Source organism: Coturnix japonica, chromosome 4, assembly GCF_054131305.1.
Source record: "Coturnix japonica strain WE chromosome 4, WE-NBRP24, whole genome shotgun sequence".
NCBI lineage: Eukaryota > Metazoa > Chordata > Aves > Galliformes > Phasianidae > Coturnix > Coturnix japonica.
The window spans coordinates 42,884,206-42,905,602 of record NC_140666.1 but is presented as its reverse complement, the minus strand read 5'-3'; the positions used below and the strand labels follow the sequence as shown (position 1 = coordinate 42,905,602).

At 38.3% G+C, this 21,397-nt stretch overlaps 2 protein-coding genes and 1 long non-coding RNA gene across 6 annotated transcripts in view; 1 reads left to right on the top strand and 2 right to left on the bottom strand.

Annotated features, from left to right (window-relative positions):
• The window catches only part of ARHGEF38 (Rho guanine nucleotide exchange factor 38), a 31,280-nt gene extending 26,347 nt beyond the window's left edge, over positions 1-4,933 (top strand). Inside the window, exons 11-14 of the mRNA XM_015861422.2 lie at positions 1,001-1,141; positions 2,089-2,287; positions 2,435-2,691; positions 3,485-4,933. Of these exons, the coding sequence (XP_015716908.2) occupies positions 1,001-1,141; positions 2,089-2,287; positions 2,435-2,691; positions 3,485-3,670 (783 nt within the window). The 3' untranslated portion in view covers positions 3,671-4,933. The remainder of the gene's footprint in view (positions 1-1,000; positions 1,142-2,088; positions 2,288-2,434; positions 2,692-3,484) is intronic.
• Positions 194-8,116, bottom strand: LOC107313296 (uncharacterized). Of its 3 annotated transcripts, XR_014945805.1 has the most exons (4): positions 7,987-8,116; positions 2,999-3,093; positions 987-1,057; positions 194-319 (listed from the first exon to the last, which is right to left on the bottom strand). It is a non-coding gene; the product is annotated as an uncharacterized LOC107313296 (long non-coding RNA). The 3 variants fall into 3 exon arrangements; XR_014945806.1 differs by lacking the exon at positions 2,999-3,093 and having other exon boundaries at positions 7,987-8,114; XR_014945807.1 differs by lacking the exons at positions 2,999-3,093; positions 7,987-8,116 and adding an exon at positions 1,437-1,513.
• Positions 8,117-9,388: 1,272 nt separating this feature from the next.
• Positions 9,389-21,370, bottom strand: INTS12 (integrator complex subunit 12). 2 transcript variants are annotated; one of them, XM_015861425.3, is made up of 7 exons: positions 21,286-21,370; positions 16,538-16,701; positions 15,358-15,510; positions 14,716-14,903; positions 12,198-12,357; positions 11,750-11,902; positions 9,389-10,333 (listed from the first exon to the last, which is right to left on the bottom strand). In XM_015861425.3, exons 2-7 carry the CDS (start codon positions 16,691-16,693, stop codon positions 9,749-9,751), a joined length of 1,395 nt encoding a protein of 464 aa, XP_015716911.2. In that variant the 5' UTR covers positions 16,694-16,701; positions 21,286-21,370; the 3' UTR covers positions 9,389-9,748. The 2 variants fall into 2 exon arrangements, with proteins under 2 accessions (XP_015716911.2, XP_085402770.1); XM_085546644.1 differs by lacking the exon at positions 21,286-21,370 and adding an exon at positions 17,550-17,566.
• Between the last annotated feature and the right edge of the window lie 27 nt (positions 21,371-21,397).

The window sequence follows — 21,397 nt, the reverse complement described above, 5'->3', positions numbered from 1 at the left end:
GGAGCTAAGAGAAGTGCATCAGTTCTTCCAGCCTATTCAACTCTTTCTGTGCACTGTAAGCATTACCTCAAGATTATGGAACTATTATTAATTTGTGTGAAAATTACACACAGTTTCACTTTTGTTGTATTTTCCCCTGGAGGACTCGCACCCTGAGAAACAGAGCTATGACAATACCTCCAAATCCACTCACCTGAACCAGAGCCATATTTAGGCAATAAACTGGACAAGATTCTGCACAAGAAACAGTGCAGTGAGGCCCTTCTGGAGTATCTCTTTCCACCAAGGGCTGACTTCAGAGTCAGAAGGGGCTGAAAAACTGAGAAAAGCAAGGTCAGGATCAAGACAGAGCTGCATTGTTCAAACAAAATATAAAGGCTTTTTCTGCATGAAGAGATTGTAATCCCTATAATTTGACCATTATATATTTTAGAATATACTCCATCAAGCATTGTTTTCTATGATGTTTTTCCTAAAAAAATAGCCTGCCCTCCCCCCCCCCCCCCCCCCTTGTTTTTCCTGTTTACATCAGCAAATTTATTTGGTGTTAGGCATATACCAAAAGCACTTACCCACTGCCTCAGAGTGCCAGCTTATCCATGTGTCTTTAACCTGGTATCAGCACACAATTTCACAAACACACAGCTGTGGGGTAAGCCTTGCAGCACGTGGGCCACTCTGATGCACATTTACATCTGAAAGCAGGTGGCTCAGTACCATCAATGCAAAGCTGCTCATTTACATTTTTGTCGATGTTTAGAATATATTTTTTTTAATGATTCAGCTTAAATCACTATGTCTTGCAAATCTAACAGTAATCATTTGTTACTTTTCTTAATCAGATCTTTGTCTTGTGCCTAGCACACCACAGGCTCTGCAGGAAACAGCGGTACCTTGTCAGATTTCTGATGCCTAGCATTGAGCCCATTAAGCCAAACCTGCTGTCTCAAACCTCGTTACTGTTTTGTTCATGAGATCTAACCTACCTTTATGTTTGCAGCTGTCTTCCTCAAGCATCTGTGAAGTGCAGCATCAGTTGATGGAGGAGGTTCACAAGCTGAATTTTGTAAAAGAAAACAGCAGTTCAACCTTCATTGAAAGAAAATTGAGCTTGGAAAAAAAGAAGCCTGTCCCCACTCCAGTGAGTATTGTACATCTGAACTGTGTGAAGCATCTTTTTATTATCACTTTTGAGACAAATCCATGTTTATACCATTTAGAGGTCTGGGGCTTGGTCCCTTCACTGGGAATCTGAGTTGTGTTACTGGAACTAAACTGTTCCATTGACCAGCAATTTTTAAAGACTTTTCACATTTTTTCTGTTGTTATCTTGGAAATCCACTTGAAATCACCTCTGATTCTATGTATGTTAAAGCTGTTCTCAGTCCTATAAGATGTTTACAGAGTGTTCAGGGAGTCTAGTTGACACTAGTCACCTTACAGAAGAAGCCAAGGAAATTGCAGGATTCATTTTTACATCAGTGAGGCAGGTACCCGTGCTCTTGTTACCATGGTGTACTGAAGTCACAGTGATGTACAGCCCCTCCCTCTCTGCCCTCTAACCAAACTATGCTTCCAGCAGTTCATAGCACCTTGCTCATATATAGCAAGGGAATTCTGTACAGAAAGCAGACATTCTGTTTCTACTCATTTTCTACCCTAGTGCTTTGCCATGCAAGTTGCTGTAGCACACCTCTGATATTTTTTATTACACTTTTTGTGACTTCACACAGGAATTTAAAGATCCTTGTTCTGGAAAAATAGTTAAAGCAGTGACAGTTCACATACAGAACACAGGATCATGAGAACAAAGTAATGGCTAATGGGTACTTAATTAGTTATACTCTGATATATCTTTCAAGATCTGCCTGTTATTGGTCAGCTATTAGTATAGCAGTTGGACAGGCCCTTTCTGCACCTGCAAAGGAGATTTGCTTACACACAGTTGTGTAACTAACTCCTTTATCTGCATGCAGAAGTATAGTCAGTTGCCACGTACAGTATGAACACCGATTCCTTCTATACATCTGTGCTGCTCAACAAACATCCATGACGTTTTTCCTACTAAACAATTTTTCCTCTTCTCAGCTCGAATCTCCACGTCAAACAGAAGACCACAGGTCCAAGCTGCTGTCTACATACAGCGCAGAACAGCTGTATCAAGCTAAGCGCAAGTGCAATGCCACACAGGAATTTGATATTGATCTGCATGAAGGAGAAGTGGTGGCTGTTGTGGAGCAAAAGGATCCTTTCCAAAGTACTAGCAGATGGCTCGTTGACACAGGAAGTAAGTTCTCTGCACAGACATCCCAATAACAACTTCCTATTGATTTCTTTTCATTCTGGCCCCATCTGTTTGCTTATATCATACTGACAGCTGCATAAAATGGTTTAACCACATTTTGTTATTTTGTCTTTTTACTCTGATATCCAGTCCTCAAGGGATACGTGTATTCCTCCTTCCTGAAGCCTTTTAATCCAGCCAAAGCGCAGAAGGATGTAGCGGAGAACAACTTCTGTGATGATGATTTTGATAATATCAGCCTCTTTGTCTCTTCACGGCCCTCCTCTGACAGCAGCTCAAGTTCAGGGCACAAGAAGAGTGACAGCGACTCATCTCTTCACCCCTGTGAAAATCTCACAACTAATGGAACAGGGGCTGGAGGTTCTCAGGATATGGATGATCATCATGTAAGTAAGATACCCGCTGTGCACGTCTTCTTATTTTTCTCATCTCAAATCTACAGTTATAATGGTTGTAATTTGAATAGTTCCTTTTTGCACTGGAAAATACTTGTGCTCATCTGTCAGAATGACATGGGGAATTTGCTATCCTCTGTCCTTTGGTTTTTTTAAATAGCTACAAAGTGGTAAAAGGTGATCAGTTTAATTGCAAATCTTAGTCTTTTCTCACAGAAAACACACCTTTGCATTACACCACCACATGTACAATGTCTCACAGTTCTCATTTGAGCTGCTTGTGGATTTTTCCACTTACCTTTACGAAGGCAGCTGTAGCAAAGATGATCAGCAAGGCACATAAGTGCCCAGAATTTCTGCCATCTTTAGATCACGTCACTGCAGATAGGATCTCTGGCAAATGAGAAGATGATTTGAGAGATCCATCCTAACAGCTGCCATACTTAAGAGTAGATTTAGATGAGGTGTTTCTCTCCTTTGAAACCTTGTAAATTCTCCAGCCAATTCAAGGCTGCACTGTGTAAGCTGAAAACTTCAGCACAGTGCTCCTTTGATGAGTTTGGTTTGTTTCTTCCTATGTAGAATTCCTCAGACCCTTCAGTTTTACTTATTATTTTGGCCCCATTCTTTATACACTGTAAGCAATTACAGACCATGAAATTATGTACATATGTGTTATTAGATATACTATATATATAGAACTCACGCTAACACACAATGGCCGGGTAAGATGTGCCTACATTTCTGAATGCAGATTGTGTATTTTGTGGCTTTCCTTTTTCAGACCTTCTATGCCGTTTATGCATTCCAAGCAAGAAATGATCAGGAACTCAGTCTTCAGGAGTACCAGAAGGTTAGGATACTTCGGTTTTCTGACCTGAGTGGCAATAAAGAATGGTGGCTAGCAGAAGCCAAAGGTCAGAAAGGATATGTACCATCTAATTATCTCGGAAAGATGACATACGCTTAGGAACTAAAGGTCCATTCAGCCAGTTTCTATGAAACAGATGATGATAATCTATTATGGTTTGCAGAAAGCAAGGCAAACCTACAAGTGATTGACAGAAGCCATGGCAGCTGGTACAGCGCACACATGATATTGAGGACCTCTGTTTTCCAAAAGCCATCACCTTGTCAAGATCTCAGGGAGGAATCATCTAATGGGAAGACCAATTCTGATTAACACCCCAAAGGGCTTGCTCTTCCTATTACCCCATAATTTTCTCTTTTATCAAAGTGCCCTACATCCAAATTCAACCTACAACCCACACATCACAGCTGAAGTTACTTATTGGCATTTTTCCCCCCCACAATATTGAAGATGAAGAGAGCCAGCCTTGAAAAAGGACAAATTCAGCCTTCAGGGATTTTGCAGTTCAGGCTGAATTGTTCATCAAGGTAGAGATTTAAGAACACAAACATCTCCAAACTCAAGCTTTTGGGTTGTCTATCTTTATCTCCAGCCACTTTTGTAAAGAATCTTTTTTTCTCAGTGGTGAATATTAGAGAGGGAAAATTAAAAAGGTTTAATTCCTGTAGGAAGCATTTCAGTTTAAACCATACTGACATTGTTGGCATCAGTAGCTGGACTCAGAGATGAAGGTATATTTAGATAAATGTAGAAATGGGATGAGAAGATAAAAGGGAAGAAGAAACATGTATTTATATATCATATCAAATATATATCATATTTATGAAATAAAGAGGTTATTTTCAAGAAAATAAATTTCATAACTACTTCAAAAGGTAAGAAAGAGTTTGCAGCAATATAAATGTGCCACTGGTTTAAAATGACTTTTCTCCACACCAGCTGCTTTTTAGTGCATGATTTGGTAGTCAGAACATCTGTGTTACTAGATTTAGGAAATTTATTAAGATTTTTTTATTAAGATTTGGAAAAAAAAAGTCAAGAAGTGCAGTTCTAAGAATATTTACTGTCTATCTGATTCTTTAGGTCAGATACAGAGATCAAACTATCAAGGGAATACACTAAGATTTAAGATGTATCAACATTTATCTTCCCAAAAAGAAAAAAAATTAAACCATTCTCATACTGAAAGCATCTTAACATTACACAGTGAATAAAATACTAATGAACTGATTTACTGTTTGCAGAACTTGGAGTTAAAAGCCCTGTATTTTGCTAAAGTATCTTAACAGCTATGAGGTTTATTTTAACAAGATAAAATAGTTCACAACATATCCTCAGCAAGCATGGAAAACAAAAAAAAAAAAAAAATCCCAAAGAATTTCACAAGGAAAACTGTGATTTTTCAAGTATTACTTTGAGTTTCACTGACTGCAGTGTTCCTTACTGAGCTTAGGTTGCTGCCCTACACTAGGCTGCAGTGCAGTCTAATACATCTTTGATGTTATCATTGATAACAGCATGTTCATAACAATTTATCACAGGACAGAAATGCCTCGGTCCTCTAGCAATAAGTGAGGACCTTCTTACACTAAGTACTGCAAAAAGAAAACAAAACATCAACCTAAAAGTCTAAGCCTGAAACAGTGAAAGAATCTCCTTGTAGAAATTTTCAGTACAGCTTCATAATTGTTTACTACTGATTGACTAATAAAATGACAAATTGATTGGGGGGGGGGGGGGGGAAGGGGGGGAAGGAGGGTGTTGCTGATCAAAGGTGAACATATACAGAAATTGTTCTAAAGCTGTTGTGTCAGTTTCTACTTCTTGTAGCTGAAGCATAAGGTATGAAGGTAAAACGATCCAAAACCTAGAGTGTAGCAAAATATATACAGTCTGCAAAGAAAGGATGAGAGTTACAATACAAGCAATAGTTTTTGCTGCACAAATGGATCCACTTTCATTTTCTTTAGAGCCCTGTATTCATATTTAAGAGAATGTTTGAGTTTTGCTCAGAAGATGTAGTAGATAAACGGTGGATCACAGAGCTGAGATCCTGAAATTTGTGCCAGATTAAAGTTACATGATAGAGAAACTTCACTGGAGTTCACTGGGATGGACATCCAGGAATCAGGATATGGAACTCAGAACTATTGCAATCCAATGACCAGTAAGAACAGATATGTACAAGGTTACTTGTACATAATCTTATGCACTTACATCTTGCTGTTTCTTAGCAAGCAAAAAGTCATTCATCCATAGATGAAGTTTTTTTTTTTTTTTTCTTTTTAAAGAAAAGTGCACATTTAGTTAAGTGAAGAAAATAAAGTGAAGGAGGGATATGAAGGGGAGGGGCACATGACCTTGGATGAATGAATTGTATGGATTACTATCAATTTTACCCTACTGATATCGCATTGCTTTGGCACTTTAAGATTATGGGGAAGATGTACACAAGAAGCTTTTCAGCGTGCCTTACATATTAGAGTATATCTGGAGATGTTCTATACCTTGCAGTAGTGGATACAGTTTTAGAAATGACTGAATTGTATTTAATAGTGCTTACACGACTACATTAAGTCAAGAAACGTTGTATATTTCAGACAGGGAAATTAAGTAAGGACAAGAAGCAGAAAAAAGATTTCTGGAGTATTAGTTCTCAGAACTCAGCTTGAGTCATCCGGAAGGCTCTGATTTTGAGTGTTATGTTCATTCGCCATGAAAAATCAGGCTTTGTGAAGGTGTCTCTAAGCAAGTTCAAATGCTGATTTCCAAAGTGCTCAGTAGGGATCCTGAAGTAACAGTAACACTGTTTCTTCAAATATATGTGGAATTCCAGAACTTCTAGGAGGATTCTAATAAGCTATGAAATCCCACTTGATAGTTAGCACCCTTAAAAATGTTATATTGCAGGCTTATTTATGCAACTTCATCATACATATTTAAAATCTTTACAGTATTTTGGGATTCACTAAAAATGAGCAGGTGTTCCAGTGGATTGGCTTATTTAACCACCTCAGAAATCCAAAGTCTTGTATATTAAGATTTGATATTACAGCTGTCTCACAATCTTTTGTTTAAAACAAATAAAAATCCAACTTCAATTATTGCAAAACCAAGAGATGCTCTTTGAATTAAAGCCTTCCTACAGTAAGATTTACAGCAATTCAAATTAGACTTGCTCAGATGCATTTTTGTTCAGGTCCTGTTGTCAGCACTACAAATTCTGAGCTAGGTTAGGCCTCCAGACATTCTTAAAAGCTGTGTAACATTTTTGCAGCTGATTCTATAATATAAAGAAAGTTACAGTATTCAGAATTTTCTTGTTCTAATCAGTGACAAAACTGATCCTGCATATTATCATATATGCTTTAGTTACTTGAACCATTGCAACATTAAGCATGTACTTTCAGGACTTGGTCTGTTCAAGGTGAAGTATTTCTCCCTTCATGGATGTATTTTTAAGTGTTGACACTGGTCACCTGCAAACCTGCAGACATTCAAGCCAACAAACAACACAGTGTCTCTTGTTTGATCTTTGACAGCTGTGTTGCCTTCCCTCTTAATCCGTAACTTAATCCAGATTTACTTTTTGAAAACAAAAACACACCAAAGAATTCTTCCCTTCCTTCTGATTGAGTAATTGCGTCCTTCAAATACTAGAATATACCTCTGTTGTCATTTTAAGATAGATTATAAAAATGCCACCTCTGGACTAGACCTGCAAAAGAAAACCATCAACCTTGCACCTGTAACTCCTCCTACAATAATGTTTGTTCAGAAATGGTGAAAATAATCTTTCAGAATAATGTAATAATAAAAAAATTATTTTTCTAAGGCTGTTGGCTTTTTGCTTTTTAATTATATTATATATAATATTTAATTATATTTAAAAAAAAAAGGGGGGGGGGAACCTATTCCAGAAGCAAAGAGCTACATACGCTACCCAAGATCTGCCTCTTGTCAACTACAAAAAGCATCACTACAAAATTAGCAAAGCATAGGAAATGGATAGTTGCATCAAATAACACACCACCTTTTCAGCATACATCTTAGCTTCCCTATTAACAAATTAAAACATGCTCAGTATTGATAGCATATGATGAGTTTAAAAATACACTTCAAATATTATGTTAGAACTGTTCTTTTCCTGCTATGTCTATGGTTGCAACCATTATTTACTTCCATGTCCAGCTGAGGTTTGGTCTCAAGTGGTAACAGGAAAAAAACCTTTTACTGAAGTAGATTACAGAACTGTGTTAGATGCCAGCATCTTTCCTGTTAGACTCCAATACCACCAGCACCCCCTACTCCAGCCATAAGCATTCATGCAAAAGAAGTAAAAAAGAAGTAAAGAGGAAGCACATTTTCATACTTATTTATAAAATGGGTAAAAAAAGTCAAGAAGCTATACTTACAGTAGATCACAGAGCAATATAGCTTAAGGATAAAAGCCACAGGACTGTCTTCCAGTCATTTTTTTCCTAAATACGAAGTATACTTTCACAATTCAGAAGACCTTCCATCCCTTCTGCCTTACATTAAGTTCTTCAAGTACAGGCACAAATTCAGTTGAACAATGCTGTAGAACAGATTCCTCGCCTGAAAATATAGTTAATTCCATCCTAACATCAAAGCAGAAAGTAATTGTTCCCTTCAATCTACTCTGGCTTTTAGCAGTGCCTATTTTACATATTCAAGCTAGACAGTTGATTTAAAAAGAGCAGGTCTATGTTATAAATCCTTACTGATATCATACTTCAGAGAATCACAATCCTAACTGACAATTTTATACCAATAGAAGGAGACTTGATATTTCATTTCAGAAGCTGGGAAAGTTGCAACAGAAAAAAAAAAAAAAAAAAAAAAAAAAGATATTAATTGCAGCTCCACTGCAAATGGAGTGGACCTGAAGTGCTTCTGGGGTACAGGTAACCTTGAACACAGTTAACATCCAGATGCAGCTCTGCCTTCTAACAGCTTCTCTTCTGCCATAATCCTGCAGCAGCTGCTTCCTTTGCTCCTGGAACTGAGACATTAAATAACAAGGCAGAGACAGAAACAGCAGTTCCCATTAAAGGGGTGTGGAACATTCAATGTAACAAAATTTTCCTACTCAGAGCTTAAATTTTTTAAGAAATCAAAATACGAACGCTCATTTTCACAGAGGACTAAAGGAATACATTCAGATCTCAAAATTATCTTCTGTATTCTAAAGCCTACGCTATTAGAAATATTTTTACATACTTTAACACAACATGCTTCTAGTAGAAAGGAAAAAGAAAGTCTGTGAGCTGGGAAAAACAGTTAAAGAGACTAAACCCCATTGTCCAAAACAGGTTGGCTAGCATGCAACACTTCTAAACTTCATAGCATGAAGTATCTAGGTGATCAAAATGTTTCATGTGCACCAGGAGGGGAGCCAACACCTTGCTACCTAAAATAATTTCATTCATGTTCTATTAGTTTCCCTTCCGCATCAAAACAAAATAGTTCAATGAGATTATATACCGTTAAAATATATGATGGACAATTACGCATTCAAAATACAACAGGACAATCCTAAGGTTCTTTACAGATTGAAAATACCACTATGGCTTGCTTCCACTCTTCACAGGTTAGGGGTCATTTCTACTCTTCCCTCAGAGAAGAGCTACAAAATGACAAAGAAACTTCTTAGTGCAAAAGAACAACATAGGTCACTTAGAGTTCTCACATGTGTTGTGCAATCTGCAGAGAACTCCATTAACTGCCCAACACAGACAACTTGATGAAGCATGTTAAGCATCAGAAACCGGGATGAAAGAAAGTGGCAGTGACTTCCCAGATTATTAATACTTTTATTTGCAATGCTGAATGATGACAGCTTTTAAGTTCAATTTGTGCCCACAAATTGTATTCTTAAATACATCAGAATTCCCAATGCTTACAATTTTACATTCCATTGCTTTGAGCTAAAAACCAACAACATATAATAGGGAATATTCCTCTAACAACAACCTCAGTTTTCAGATTTATAACATCAGAAGGAATGCTAAGATTACCTCTTACCTCCTGTATAGCATAGGTTTGGGCTTCCCTAATTACTGGTTCAGTCCAGTAACTCGTGGATTTTTTAATATAAAAGATAAATGCTGCTGTTTTGCAGATCACAGCCAACAAGATCAGCAAACAGCTGCACTACTTCTTGAGTTTCTTTTGAGCAGCCTTCTTCTTGACCATTTGTAGCCTCTTCATTGCATTGAGCTGAGATTCCTGAGAAGTTGGGCCTTTCAGGGAGGCAGACTGATTACCCGCATCTGCTGTAGTTTTGCTTGTGTTACCCCCACTGCTACCTGCAGTCCCACTGTTGCCATTCCCACTGCTCACCTGGCTGCTGGTGCTTGGTGCAGTGCTGCTGGGACTAGGAAGGCCTACTTTGCTAACATTGTCGCTACTTACCGAACGACTAAGAGTGGTTTTTCCCAATGTCAGAGGTGGAGGAGGTTTCAGCTGAACAGGGCTTGTGCTATTGTTAGCAGAAGCTATTTTTGACCCTAGTCCCGTTTTGGAAGCTGCCAACCCTGACAGACCCACAGGTTTCTGGTTATTTGAAGCTGCTGCAGGTTTCCCACTGGCATTCTGTGCTGTTGATCCCAGTTTGGCAGTTGATGGATTGGCAGAGGAGTTTCTGGCTGCAAAAGCAGCCCATCCTGTAAGGCCACTTGTGGTTGCTGAAGAGGAAACACTTGTACTGGCTGAGTTCCCCGAAACTGCTGCTGAGGGCTAAAAAAATATAAATCATTCTTGTTATAGCAGCATTTATTTGTATAATACATCATAGCACGATGAGATCGAGCCACTGTTTTAGTTCTTTATCCAGAAACACACAGTAGACAATATTTCATCCCTGGTCACTGTAGTTAAAAAAAGCAGTAACAAGAAAAGGATGCAGGTGCCAATAACTTTAAATTTCCCAGCCAAATAAAACCAATACCTTTTTTTCTACACAGGCTATTATATAGCAATGAGATCCCCCCATAAATTTTTAAAACTGGTTTTACTGAAATAACTACTGTGCAGACCTGTGAAGTATAAACACAGGAGACAAGCCGGTATTTTTTATTGTTTGCCATTAACTGGTGTCACAAGATAACAGATATTGAGATTAAAAAAAAAAAAAAAAGCAACAGAAAAACAACAGCTCCCTAGTAATTAAACACTGCATTTTATTGCATTCTTTTGGTTAAAGTATAAGAATCAAAATTTTCCTTTACCCATCTTTGTTCTTAGCAGCCTATACCCCACCACACAGTTTTAAAGAAACTGAGTCATCAGACTTCTTTCCTCTAGTCTTTCCATTCAGGCAGCACAAAAGACAAATGTTCTCCAGACAAAGCTTCCCTTGAATGCAAGACACTGTATACATTACCTGCAGCTCCCAAACCTCAACCAATCCCCAGTTTTCAGCTGGGGATAATACAGATGTTGACTTATTAAAACCAGACTCATACTAGTTTACGGCCATGGTGAAAAAAAGCCATCATGTCATTCAGAGCAGTTTCCACCTAAGCAGCACAACTGCAACTTTATATCTGAGAACATAAATGATTGCTTTGACTCTGCGTTACAGGTGAGTTCCTTCAGTAAGCATCACTGTTCAAATTCTTTGTCATTTACTATACTGTTTCTGGTTTATCATCCTAACCAACTCACAACAAGAAGTACGAAAAAACAACATTTGGTAAAGAAGTAGAAAGCTAATATATGTTGTCTCAAGTTTCTAAATTAGACCCTACAGAATCAGCTGTATTTCCCTACTGCCATAAGGAGAAGCCTAACTACCAAAATATACGTACATTACTTGGCCACAGAGAATAAATATTATCTTTTATAGTGTTCTGAGAACCCATATAAAATCCTGCCTGTATAAAATAACGTTAAGAAAAATTCTCAGAGTAAATTCTGTTCTGTCCCTCTTAACATAAAAATATTGAATGTTTCAGAGACTTACAACTGAATAAAGGTATTCCCCCCCCATACTCTTTTGATGCTAATGCAAAACAACTATGCTATATTACCATTCAGTATAAATAGTACAGCAGACCACATTCATTCATTGTGCTTGTGAGAAAATGTGTCTAAAAAAGAGATATACAGTAAAATGTAAACTTCTTTTCTAGAAAATTTATAGTACTTTACCTTCACTTCTGTTCTCTTGAATGCTAGAAAAGTTGTTTGGGTCTCAGGTTTCAACTTAATTTCAGATTTCTTGATCAATGGATCCTTCACAGCTGGTTCAACTGAAACCACTGCTGGAGCTGGTTTTTGAGGTGGTTTTTGTGTCTTCTGAGCCTGAGTGGTAGAAAAACAAAACAAAACTAGTTAGAGATCCTACAATTCTGCTTTAAGAAAGCATGAGCATTATCATATTGCAGTCTAGCCTTTACAATTTGAAACTGAAAAGTACTGAGAAATAAAGTAGTAATAAGTTGCAGATGTGGAGGCCACATCAAATATGGTACAGGTGATAAGGAGCGAGAAAAATGGCTCTCCAACATTCTACCAAAGATTTCTGTAACTCATAGTAAGAAATAACCTGCTCTATTTCAATAGTGCTCATACTAGACAAAAAAAACCTGGCTCCTACCATTCTCTTCATCTGTCTGGTACAGCGGGCACAGTACCATACAAGTCGAGGATCATTCACTTCCTTGTCTGTCACCTGAGGTTTATGGCAATCCTGGTGGTAGAGATTATGGCACTCCTGACACTCTACTAGCTGATTCCCAGAAATAACGGTCATTTGTCTGCAGAGCAAATAGTTAAGAACAGATTATTGGAAAAAGCACTTCAAGGATAATCCAAATGCTGTAAATTTTGCAAAGCTTAAGATAAAAAATAAAAATATTTTTGCTTTCATGAATATTTTCTACCTGTAGCAGATGAGCTATGCTGATATTTCTTCCTAATATCTTAAACTAGGAATTGTTAGATTTTCATGGGAGAACCTAAATTTAAAAACTTCAACATTATGAAACAGGCATACATGATGCTTCCTGTACTTCTGTTTGATTTTTATATTACAGTAGCATCCAAAGAGCTAGCCTACATTTGGATAATTTTGTTGCAAGTTACAAAGCAATGTAGTTCAAGAACAGATAATTTTGCACTGACGAGTATGTAAGAGTGCTTTCTTCTGATGGATGATTCAAAAGCATCACCATCCCAACTCTATACTAACTTACTGATGTTTTATTAGCTATCCTTTTGGTTCCTACAAACAGACACTTGGAATTTGAGATAATACCAAAATCTTGAAAAGATGGAACACAGAGGATTAACTGTGAAGCTCTGTTTTGAAGCAAATACACAAGCTGGTAAGGACTTAATTCTGCTGTGGGACTCTGATGAAAGTGATCGTGCTGTATGAGTGACAAATTAGTGATGTACACATGACTGTGAATGTGTCTATATTAGCCAAATATCAGTTTCCTGATGATTTCTTTTTTTCAGATGACAAATCAGGCTATTTAATTGCTAAGCTGCTTTGGCTCATAAGCCTGAAGAGCAGGTACCCAGGTAACCATGGAAACTCTATTTGTAGATGGGTGCAGAAAGGTAATACCTTATTTCTCTATAAGAAGAAAAAGTAGTCTGAAAGTATTGTCTGCACGGACACTAGAACATTTTCTAAGGAATATTTCTCTTTCAAATGGGCTACCTGAAAAAACAAAAGACTTCTAAAATTCTACCACCCCATTAGAGATGCAGGAAATTTCAAAAGCCATTTTGCTTATTATTCCTAAATAAACGGGGTAAAAATGAAGCAGTGATGCTTTAACCCTATGTCTCAAGCAAGAAGACTCACTATTTTAAAGTTCCAAAGACAACTGCAGACTAATTTGAAAAAAAACAATAAAACACTCAACTCTTCATTCCCAGAATCAAGTTAAACCAGTCTTATTTTTAAACAATTTGATGAATGAAAAGCAAACTTAATGATCTCTTAATTTCAGAAAACAAACAAGTATTCCTAAAAAATAAGGTCATTCTTTCAGGAATGGGCTTTAATTTTTTGTCAGGGTTTACTATCAGCTGCAAACTACAAATAGTATTACTTCTTCATATGACTGAGGATCCTTGTAACTGTTGAGTCCTGTCTTTCTAAGACCTAAAATTATTGAAGAGAGTGAGGTTATATCAGCACTCTCTTTGTGCCTAGTTTGTCCCAGCAGAACAGAATCAGAAATAGATTACATACATAACAATAGATAACAAATGTTAGTATTTCAACTTAAGATACCCAGCCCCAGGAAGGGACCTTAGGTTGGCAGCTGAGCAGTAAGTAGTGGAATGCAGTACTAACAAATATGTTGGACTTAGAAAACCTGAAACATAAATGTTCTGAAAAACAATCCATCTAACTTAAGTTGGAAACGGAGAACCAGAAGACATTGGTACCAGCGGGTTTCATGTACAATGAAAACAAACACCAAGTCTTGTGAGACTGCTACCATCCTCTAATGAGTTTCCTCCTGATATGCTTCTTCCTCTCTTTAGCATCACTTTAATAAGAGCTATTTTATAATTACTGCTGTAGGAAAATTGAAAGATTTATTTCTTCAGGTGTTTGAACTGTTCCTCCTTTTTTAGTGTCTATAACAAAAAGTTAAACATTTGAGCTAACACATGGGAATAATGACATGAAATCTCATCATTCTACACTTGGCTAACAGTATAATTAGCTGTAACAATGGGAATTCCTCCATGAACTAGAGACACCTCAAGAACGTGCTTTCTCATTTGGCTTAAGCTGAGCTAGAATACAATAATTCTACTAAGAGTCCAGCTAGTAAATGCCAGTTCCACCTTCCTTCCTGCCTATGTTCTTGTAGCCACGCATACATGAGGATAAGTATGCTCACTGAGCTGACTGAAACCTATACCTGCTCTTTCCTGAAGAAGAGCCATTTTTATTCACTGAAGGCTCCATTTTCAAAAAACTATTCTTATTTATGAAGAATGCTTACATATATTACTAATCTTGTATTTGTACTTAAATAATTTCCAGAATACAACCTGCAGGGTAGAATTAACTGAATGCTACGTGAGCAAAAACCAACCAAAAGGAACTATATTATTGCAATGAAACACTGTTGATTTACCTGCAAACAACACAGGCCAAACCCATTTCCATAGCAAAGTCATCAGCACTGGTCTCCTCAAAGCTCGACAAATCAGGCATGGATAAATCTTTACTTGTCTGAACTGTAATAGGAGAAGAACGAGCCTCTTGTTTCTCAAGTCTGGGCTTCTTTGGTACATCAGCTCCTTCAGCAGCATCCCCTTTCATCTATAGGGAAAGAGTATGAAAAAGCAGAAAGCTGATTGACCTTACTAAAATGAAAAAATTACTACAGCACTTAAGATGGAAGTATAAAAATGTATATTTACAAAGCATACACGCAGCATATTTTCCTTTGATACATCTACTCCAAAATATTCATTAATTAGAAACTCAAGTCCACTTTTTATGCTTCACTACAAAAATCTTGATAAAGCGTTGGAGAAACCCACATTTCAGGCTGCTACATTTTAATAACTTGTCAGTGTATTTGAAGTATTTATGAAATAATTTTAACTAGACCTTTACTGGATTGCCTAAACAACATGATTTGACAAAGCAGATTGTAGGCTATGCACCATTAGCAAGAGTTATACAGAGTACATGGGAAGAGAGCTTTTACTAAAACAGCTTCTAATTTGTTAGCCAGATTACATCAATACAGAACAAAAATTAGACTCACTTTATCAGCAGACCTCTTTTCTGTTTCTTTTTTCACCTTTTCTGATGTGGTAGGCTTGCCATTGTTGTTACCAGAAGGCAAACTAGAAGAGGCTTTAGGATCTTGCTTACTGGAAACAGGTTTGGTAACACATACTTTTGGTTGCTCTACTTCCTAAAAACAGGGGAAAAAAAAATCAACTATCAAAATCAATCCCTACCTCCTGTTTTGCAGTTAGAACACAGTTTAGGCAAACAAAATGTCACACAACACTTTTCAACTGTACATACATTCTTCTAAATATTTCTTATGTCCTTTTATATCCAGAAATCACTGGGCTTAAGCTACAGTTATTAAAATCTCCCTTAACACTCATCTCTCAGATAAAAAGATTTATGCTAAAAGTAAGCTGACATGTGCTGTTGCTGGACATCAATACATCGTTCCTTTATGGAGGCAAGTCTTAATCTTAGTTCACATTCACCTACCAGTTTAATAATTTAGATCTCAAAAGAAACTGATAGATCTTATTAGTGATGCATTAGCATCAGCAATGTATAATAAAAAAAAACAAGAGATCAATCATAGCATTGTGAGCATTGTGCACGAGAAAGATATCCCTCCAACATGGTTGGAAGTGGCTAATTCCCTGCTGTGTACTGAGATGAGCCCTGAGCTTCAATTCAGCCCCATCAACTTTCCCAATTTCCTGTTGCATGCAGACAGTGACAACTTGCCAGGATGCTACAGCGATCAGCTTCCCAAGCCTCTCTGTGGTATTATTCAGCTCTGACAAAAAGCTCCTGAAAGTCATAACACCTGTGTTATTACAGAGAATTGTAGTCTAGGTTTCAGGGTGTTAACGTAGAAAAGAATTAGACTGTGTAGTACAAGCATCATGTATGCCACAGGAGCAATACTGCCTTTTTGATAATTTAAGAAGTACCTGTAGAAGGAAAATATTAACATGTGTGAATACAGACCATCATCAGAACATACCTGGCTGACTTGTCAACATCCTAAGGAAGAAAACTACCTCATTAATTATTTGGCAATACAAAGCAGTACTAAAACGCACCCACTTGATTGTTTTCATATGCTAATCTCAGATTCAAATATTCTGTCTAGCAAAATGAACTAGGAATAGTCGGATCTGTAAAGGCATGTAAAAATGTTATCCTGTATTATCTAATACTAGTACCTTCTGAGATGGACGATAACTTGAATCAGCTCCTCTGGCCAAAGACTCATCAAGAAGTGCTTTCAGCTTTTCTGCAGAATCCTTACTCTTGGAACGCAAGAAGCCCAGGGCTTTCAGAAAAATAGGATCAAGCTCCATGTTCACCGCAGCAGCCATAGTGGTGTCTTTGTAGGAAGACAAACAAAACCAACCGACACAAAACAAAAAGGAAGAACTTTATATTTATGAAGCCTCAGTCAAACAGTGTGTAGTTAACTAGATTGCAAAATATTTTTTGTAAGATAAAGTCACATTGAATCATAGCAAAGGCAGTATGTGAATTAATTATTAGAAGACAACTGTGAACTTACAGAGCTGAAGAACTTGAATTTGGCTTCGCATCTGAAGGGATAGCAAATTTGTTCTTTGGAACAAAGCTGTTCAGAAACTAAACTCATTGTTCTTACATAAATGGAACAAGCATTCCACATTCTTGATAATCCAGCAATATAGAATATAAACTCTATTAATTGTAAACTTCAACAAGAACACCTACCACCCTAATTCTTATTTAGACTGGCACATGATTTTTAACACATTGATCATCTAAGAGCAAAGAAAAATATGATCAGAAAACCCACTTCTTGATAATTCTGTGAACAGCTCCATGCAATGTACAGAACAGAGATACCACACAGCTAGTCCACAATACTTTTGATTCCATAAAAGTACATTGTTGATTTTTAAATTTAGCTGAAATAGTGAGAAAAGTCTCTCTCTAATATATATATATAAAAGTATAAATATATATAAATAAAAGTATATATATATATAAATATATTATTATATATATATTTATATATATGTGTGCGCACACACACACACACACACATATATATATATTCTTCATATATATTTGTCTGTAGAATATATATATATTCTTCAGACAAAACCCTATATATATATATAGGCTGAAGCCTCCAGGGTTTTGTCTGAAGAATTTCTTTTGTTATTCAAGGCAATGAACTTTTACCTCTCTGGCCAACACAGCAGCAGCAGTAGCCTGCTCCCTCAATGCCTGCCTAGAAGTCTCCAGGAGCCTTTATCTCATGCTGGGCTTTCACAAGACACCAGAGAATCTCTCTACTGAGATCATCAAGGAGTTCAACGTACTGTAGACTTCATAGGGATTTCATCAATGGAGCCAGCAGAGAGTTAAGAAACCTCTTCAAGAGCTCATTCCCTATTCCTTAATCCACCTGTTAAATCAAATGATTTATCCAATGGCCGCAGAACTCGTTCTACAAAGTACTATACATCAGTAACTGTTTTACTGCTGATCACATAGACTACTACAGAGTGAGCCCCATCCAGACAATTCCCTCTCTCTAACATTTACAGAAAGTGAATTCAATGTGTGTGGAAAATATGTATCCACTTTTTTTTTTTTTTTTTAATTAATGCATTTATCTGCATTAAAAATTCTGGCTGTCCTTGAGCTCTTTGGTTAAGTTAACATTGCTTTGTTATGTGAATTTGGCTTCCAAGCCTGAGTGCAATGTAACCTTAAATTCAGAATGCTACACCCTCCGTCGTATAAAAAACAGTAGGGCCAAGACACTAGTCACAGGAACTTGGAATAATTCTTAATTCCCTCTTAAAAACAAAGGAACAAACAGAAATCCTTTAAGTTCTTTTCTGAGGAATCTTCTGGGAATACATGCAAGTGCATGAAAGGAATAGGTAGCTTCAGCAGTCTTTAGCAAACAATTCAGCGTGGTTATAGAGTATAGAAAACAAGTGTAAGCCTGCTCAATCCATTTCTCTCTTCAGGAAGATAACACTTCCCCAATTTATTATGAGCTCTAGCTTTTTAAAGGCAACTACTATAAACTAATTGTTAAATTCAGACACATTTAGCAGCTTTCTGTATGTTTGTTCTTTCACTTGCATGTGAAATTGCAGCAGTTCTTTCTGTTCTCACAGGTAAATTGTAATAATGTCACAGACTACAGCAACCATTAACAGAAAGAAAATAAATACACGAAGAGAGGGACTTATTTTTGTCCTTTAGAACCTCCGTTCCCTAACAACTGTGATAGTGGAAGATTTCAAGTATTTACCAATACTGCCCATTCCAGATGACTCTCACATTTAATGCAAGTCTTGATGAAACAGATCAAGGAAAGCAGGAAAAGCTTAACTTCTATTTTCAGTTTTTACTTTCGTATCATACTGAGGATTTGATTCATGACAACAATTTCACAGTTATCGCCTGTGAGGAATATTTCAAAACTCGGGCACTTTCACAGTCCCGACAACTGTATTAATCAGAACAACTGAATTCATCAGTTCTTATTTATGTGACAACTTGATGCAAAATTCAAAGAATTTCAGGAGACCTGAGTAAATTCTTCCATTATAATTACTAGCGTGACTATCCATAACTTTATATTCTATCCTACAACATATTTTATACCATAATTTCCAATCAATAATTCAATCTATCACAGTAACTTGCTTATCTAACAGTTCTACATTACCCTATCACCTTCTATTTTCTGCTTTCTACCACTCATAAACAACATAGTATCCAACAACCAGAATACCATGGTTTTGGCTGGGATATAATTAATTTTCTTCACGGTGGCTCACCACATCCTGTGTTTTTTATTATTTTCAAAATGGAAATAGTACTGACAAGTGATGCTTTAGCTGTTGATTAGCAGTGCTGTGCAGAGCTGAGGACATCTCAGCTCCTGATGCTGCCCTGCCTGGAGGGGGCTGGAGGAGTACAGGGAGCTGTGAGGGGACAGAACCAGGACTGCTGGCCCAGACCAGCCAGAGGGATGGCTCGTACCATATGGTATCTTGCTCAGCAATGAAAGCTGGGAGACAAGAAGAGGAAGAGCAGATGACATTCTGAGAGATGGAGTTTGCCTTCCCAAGAAACTGTTATGTGTGATGACCTCTGCTTTCTTGGAAGTGACTGAACATCTGCTGCCCAGGAAGGCTGTGGATGCCCCTGTCCCTGCAGGTGTTCAAGGCCAGGTTGGATGGCCCTGGACAACCTGATCTAGTAAATGTGTATGTTTGGTGGCCCTGCCAGGCAGGGGGGTTGGAACTACATGATCCTTGAGGTCCCTTCCAACCCGGGTCATTCTGTGATTCTGTGATCTGCCTGCCAATGGGAAGTAGCAAAGGAATTTCTTGTTGTTTGCACATGCAGATTTTGCTTTACCGAGTAAACCATACTAACCATAAAAGAGAAGTTCTCATACTTCTAAGTTTCTTATTTTCTCCCCCATCCAGCATGCAGAGAGCAAGCAAGTGGCTGCGTTGTGCTGAGCTGCCTGCTGCATTACACCACAATACACTGACATTTTGTTTCTAAGAGACCTCCTGCTCAAAGCAAAAAGAAAAAAATCAGCTATGAATTCAGACAAGATTTCTGAGGACATCATCCAGATGGACCTTCAAAACATACAAAGACAGGGATCTCACTGTCTCCTTTCACTTCTTTATTCCAAATTGGATCCTCCCTTTTCAGATTGTGCTTTCACATAAAAGGAAATACAGGCTCCATTTTATCAATAATCTCCTGTTAGATGCAGAAAGGCTTCTATTTAGGTCACGGCAAGACCCTCCTCAGATGATATTCTCCACTCCTCCCCTCAACTTCAGAGCTAGTTATTTTGCCATAAAGGATAATCCAGTTGACCAGACATGACTGACCCTTGGTAGATTCCCAAGCTGGTTATCCCCAGTCAACACGTGCTCCTGCCCATGCTGCACTGGCTTCCTTCATAACCTTCCCATGGATGCAAAGAGGGAGGCTGACCAGTCTGCACTTCCCTGGATAGTCCTTCCTGCCTCTTTTGAGGAGGGACATGTAAGACATGTAGCCTGCCTTTTTCTAGCCCCCAGTGATTTCTCCCAGCCTCATGACTTCTCATAGACAAAAGCAAGGGGCTTCACAATGGTACACCAGAACACAGTCCATCCAGGTCAATGGATTACCAGGCAATCAACCCATGCTTCAGCCCTCTTCTGCATCTTCTCCTTGTTGCAGAAACAGAGGGCTCACTGATGAGCTCTGAAGGAAACCAATTGTCTTAGAATCAGTGGAAACAGTTATTTTCCTTCACAGTACCTGATATGATGCTATGTTTTAGCTTTAGAGAAAAACAATGTTGATAACACACTGATATTTCTATTTATTGCTGAGTAGCGCTGTACAGAGCCAATAGGGTTCCAATTCCAATAGGAAGTGGGGAGGCACAGGGAGCTGGAAGGGGACAGAACCAGAACAGCCAACCTCAAATGACCCAAATGGATATTCCACAGCAGGCAAGTTTGAAAAAGGTGGGAGTTCTTCAGGCTTGCTGCTGCTGCTTGGAAACTAGCACAGCATCGATTGGTACATGGTGAGCAATTTGTTTGTGCATTGCTTGTTTTTTACATACATATATATACACACAGTCTTATATACATACTTATAGTTGTAACTATTATCCTTTTATCTTTCCTCCCCCTCGCCTCATCCCCAGCCCACCTCCTCCTCACACCACGAGCAGCCTGTTTAACTGAGCCCTGTTCCCGTTGTACCACACATTAACTCACACCGGGGCCACCCGCCGGCCCCACTCAGACAGCGGGTACGGCCGCTTCCAGCTCCGCCGTGGGAGGACACACAGGCGCCCACAACGCCCACCCTCAGGGCCGGGGACGACACCGCGACACCCCCGAAGCTCCCGCCACACTCTCACCTGAGGAGAGACGGTAATACCCGCCGCTCAGAGCCCTCAGCCGGTACACAGCCCCCGTTCCGGCTCGCTCCGCGGGCGGGAGGGCGGAGCGCTGCGCGGCTGGGGCGGAGCC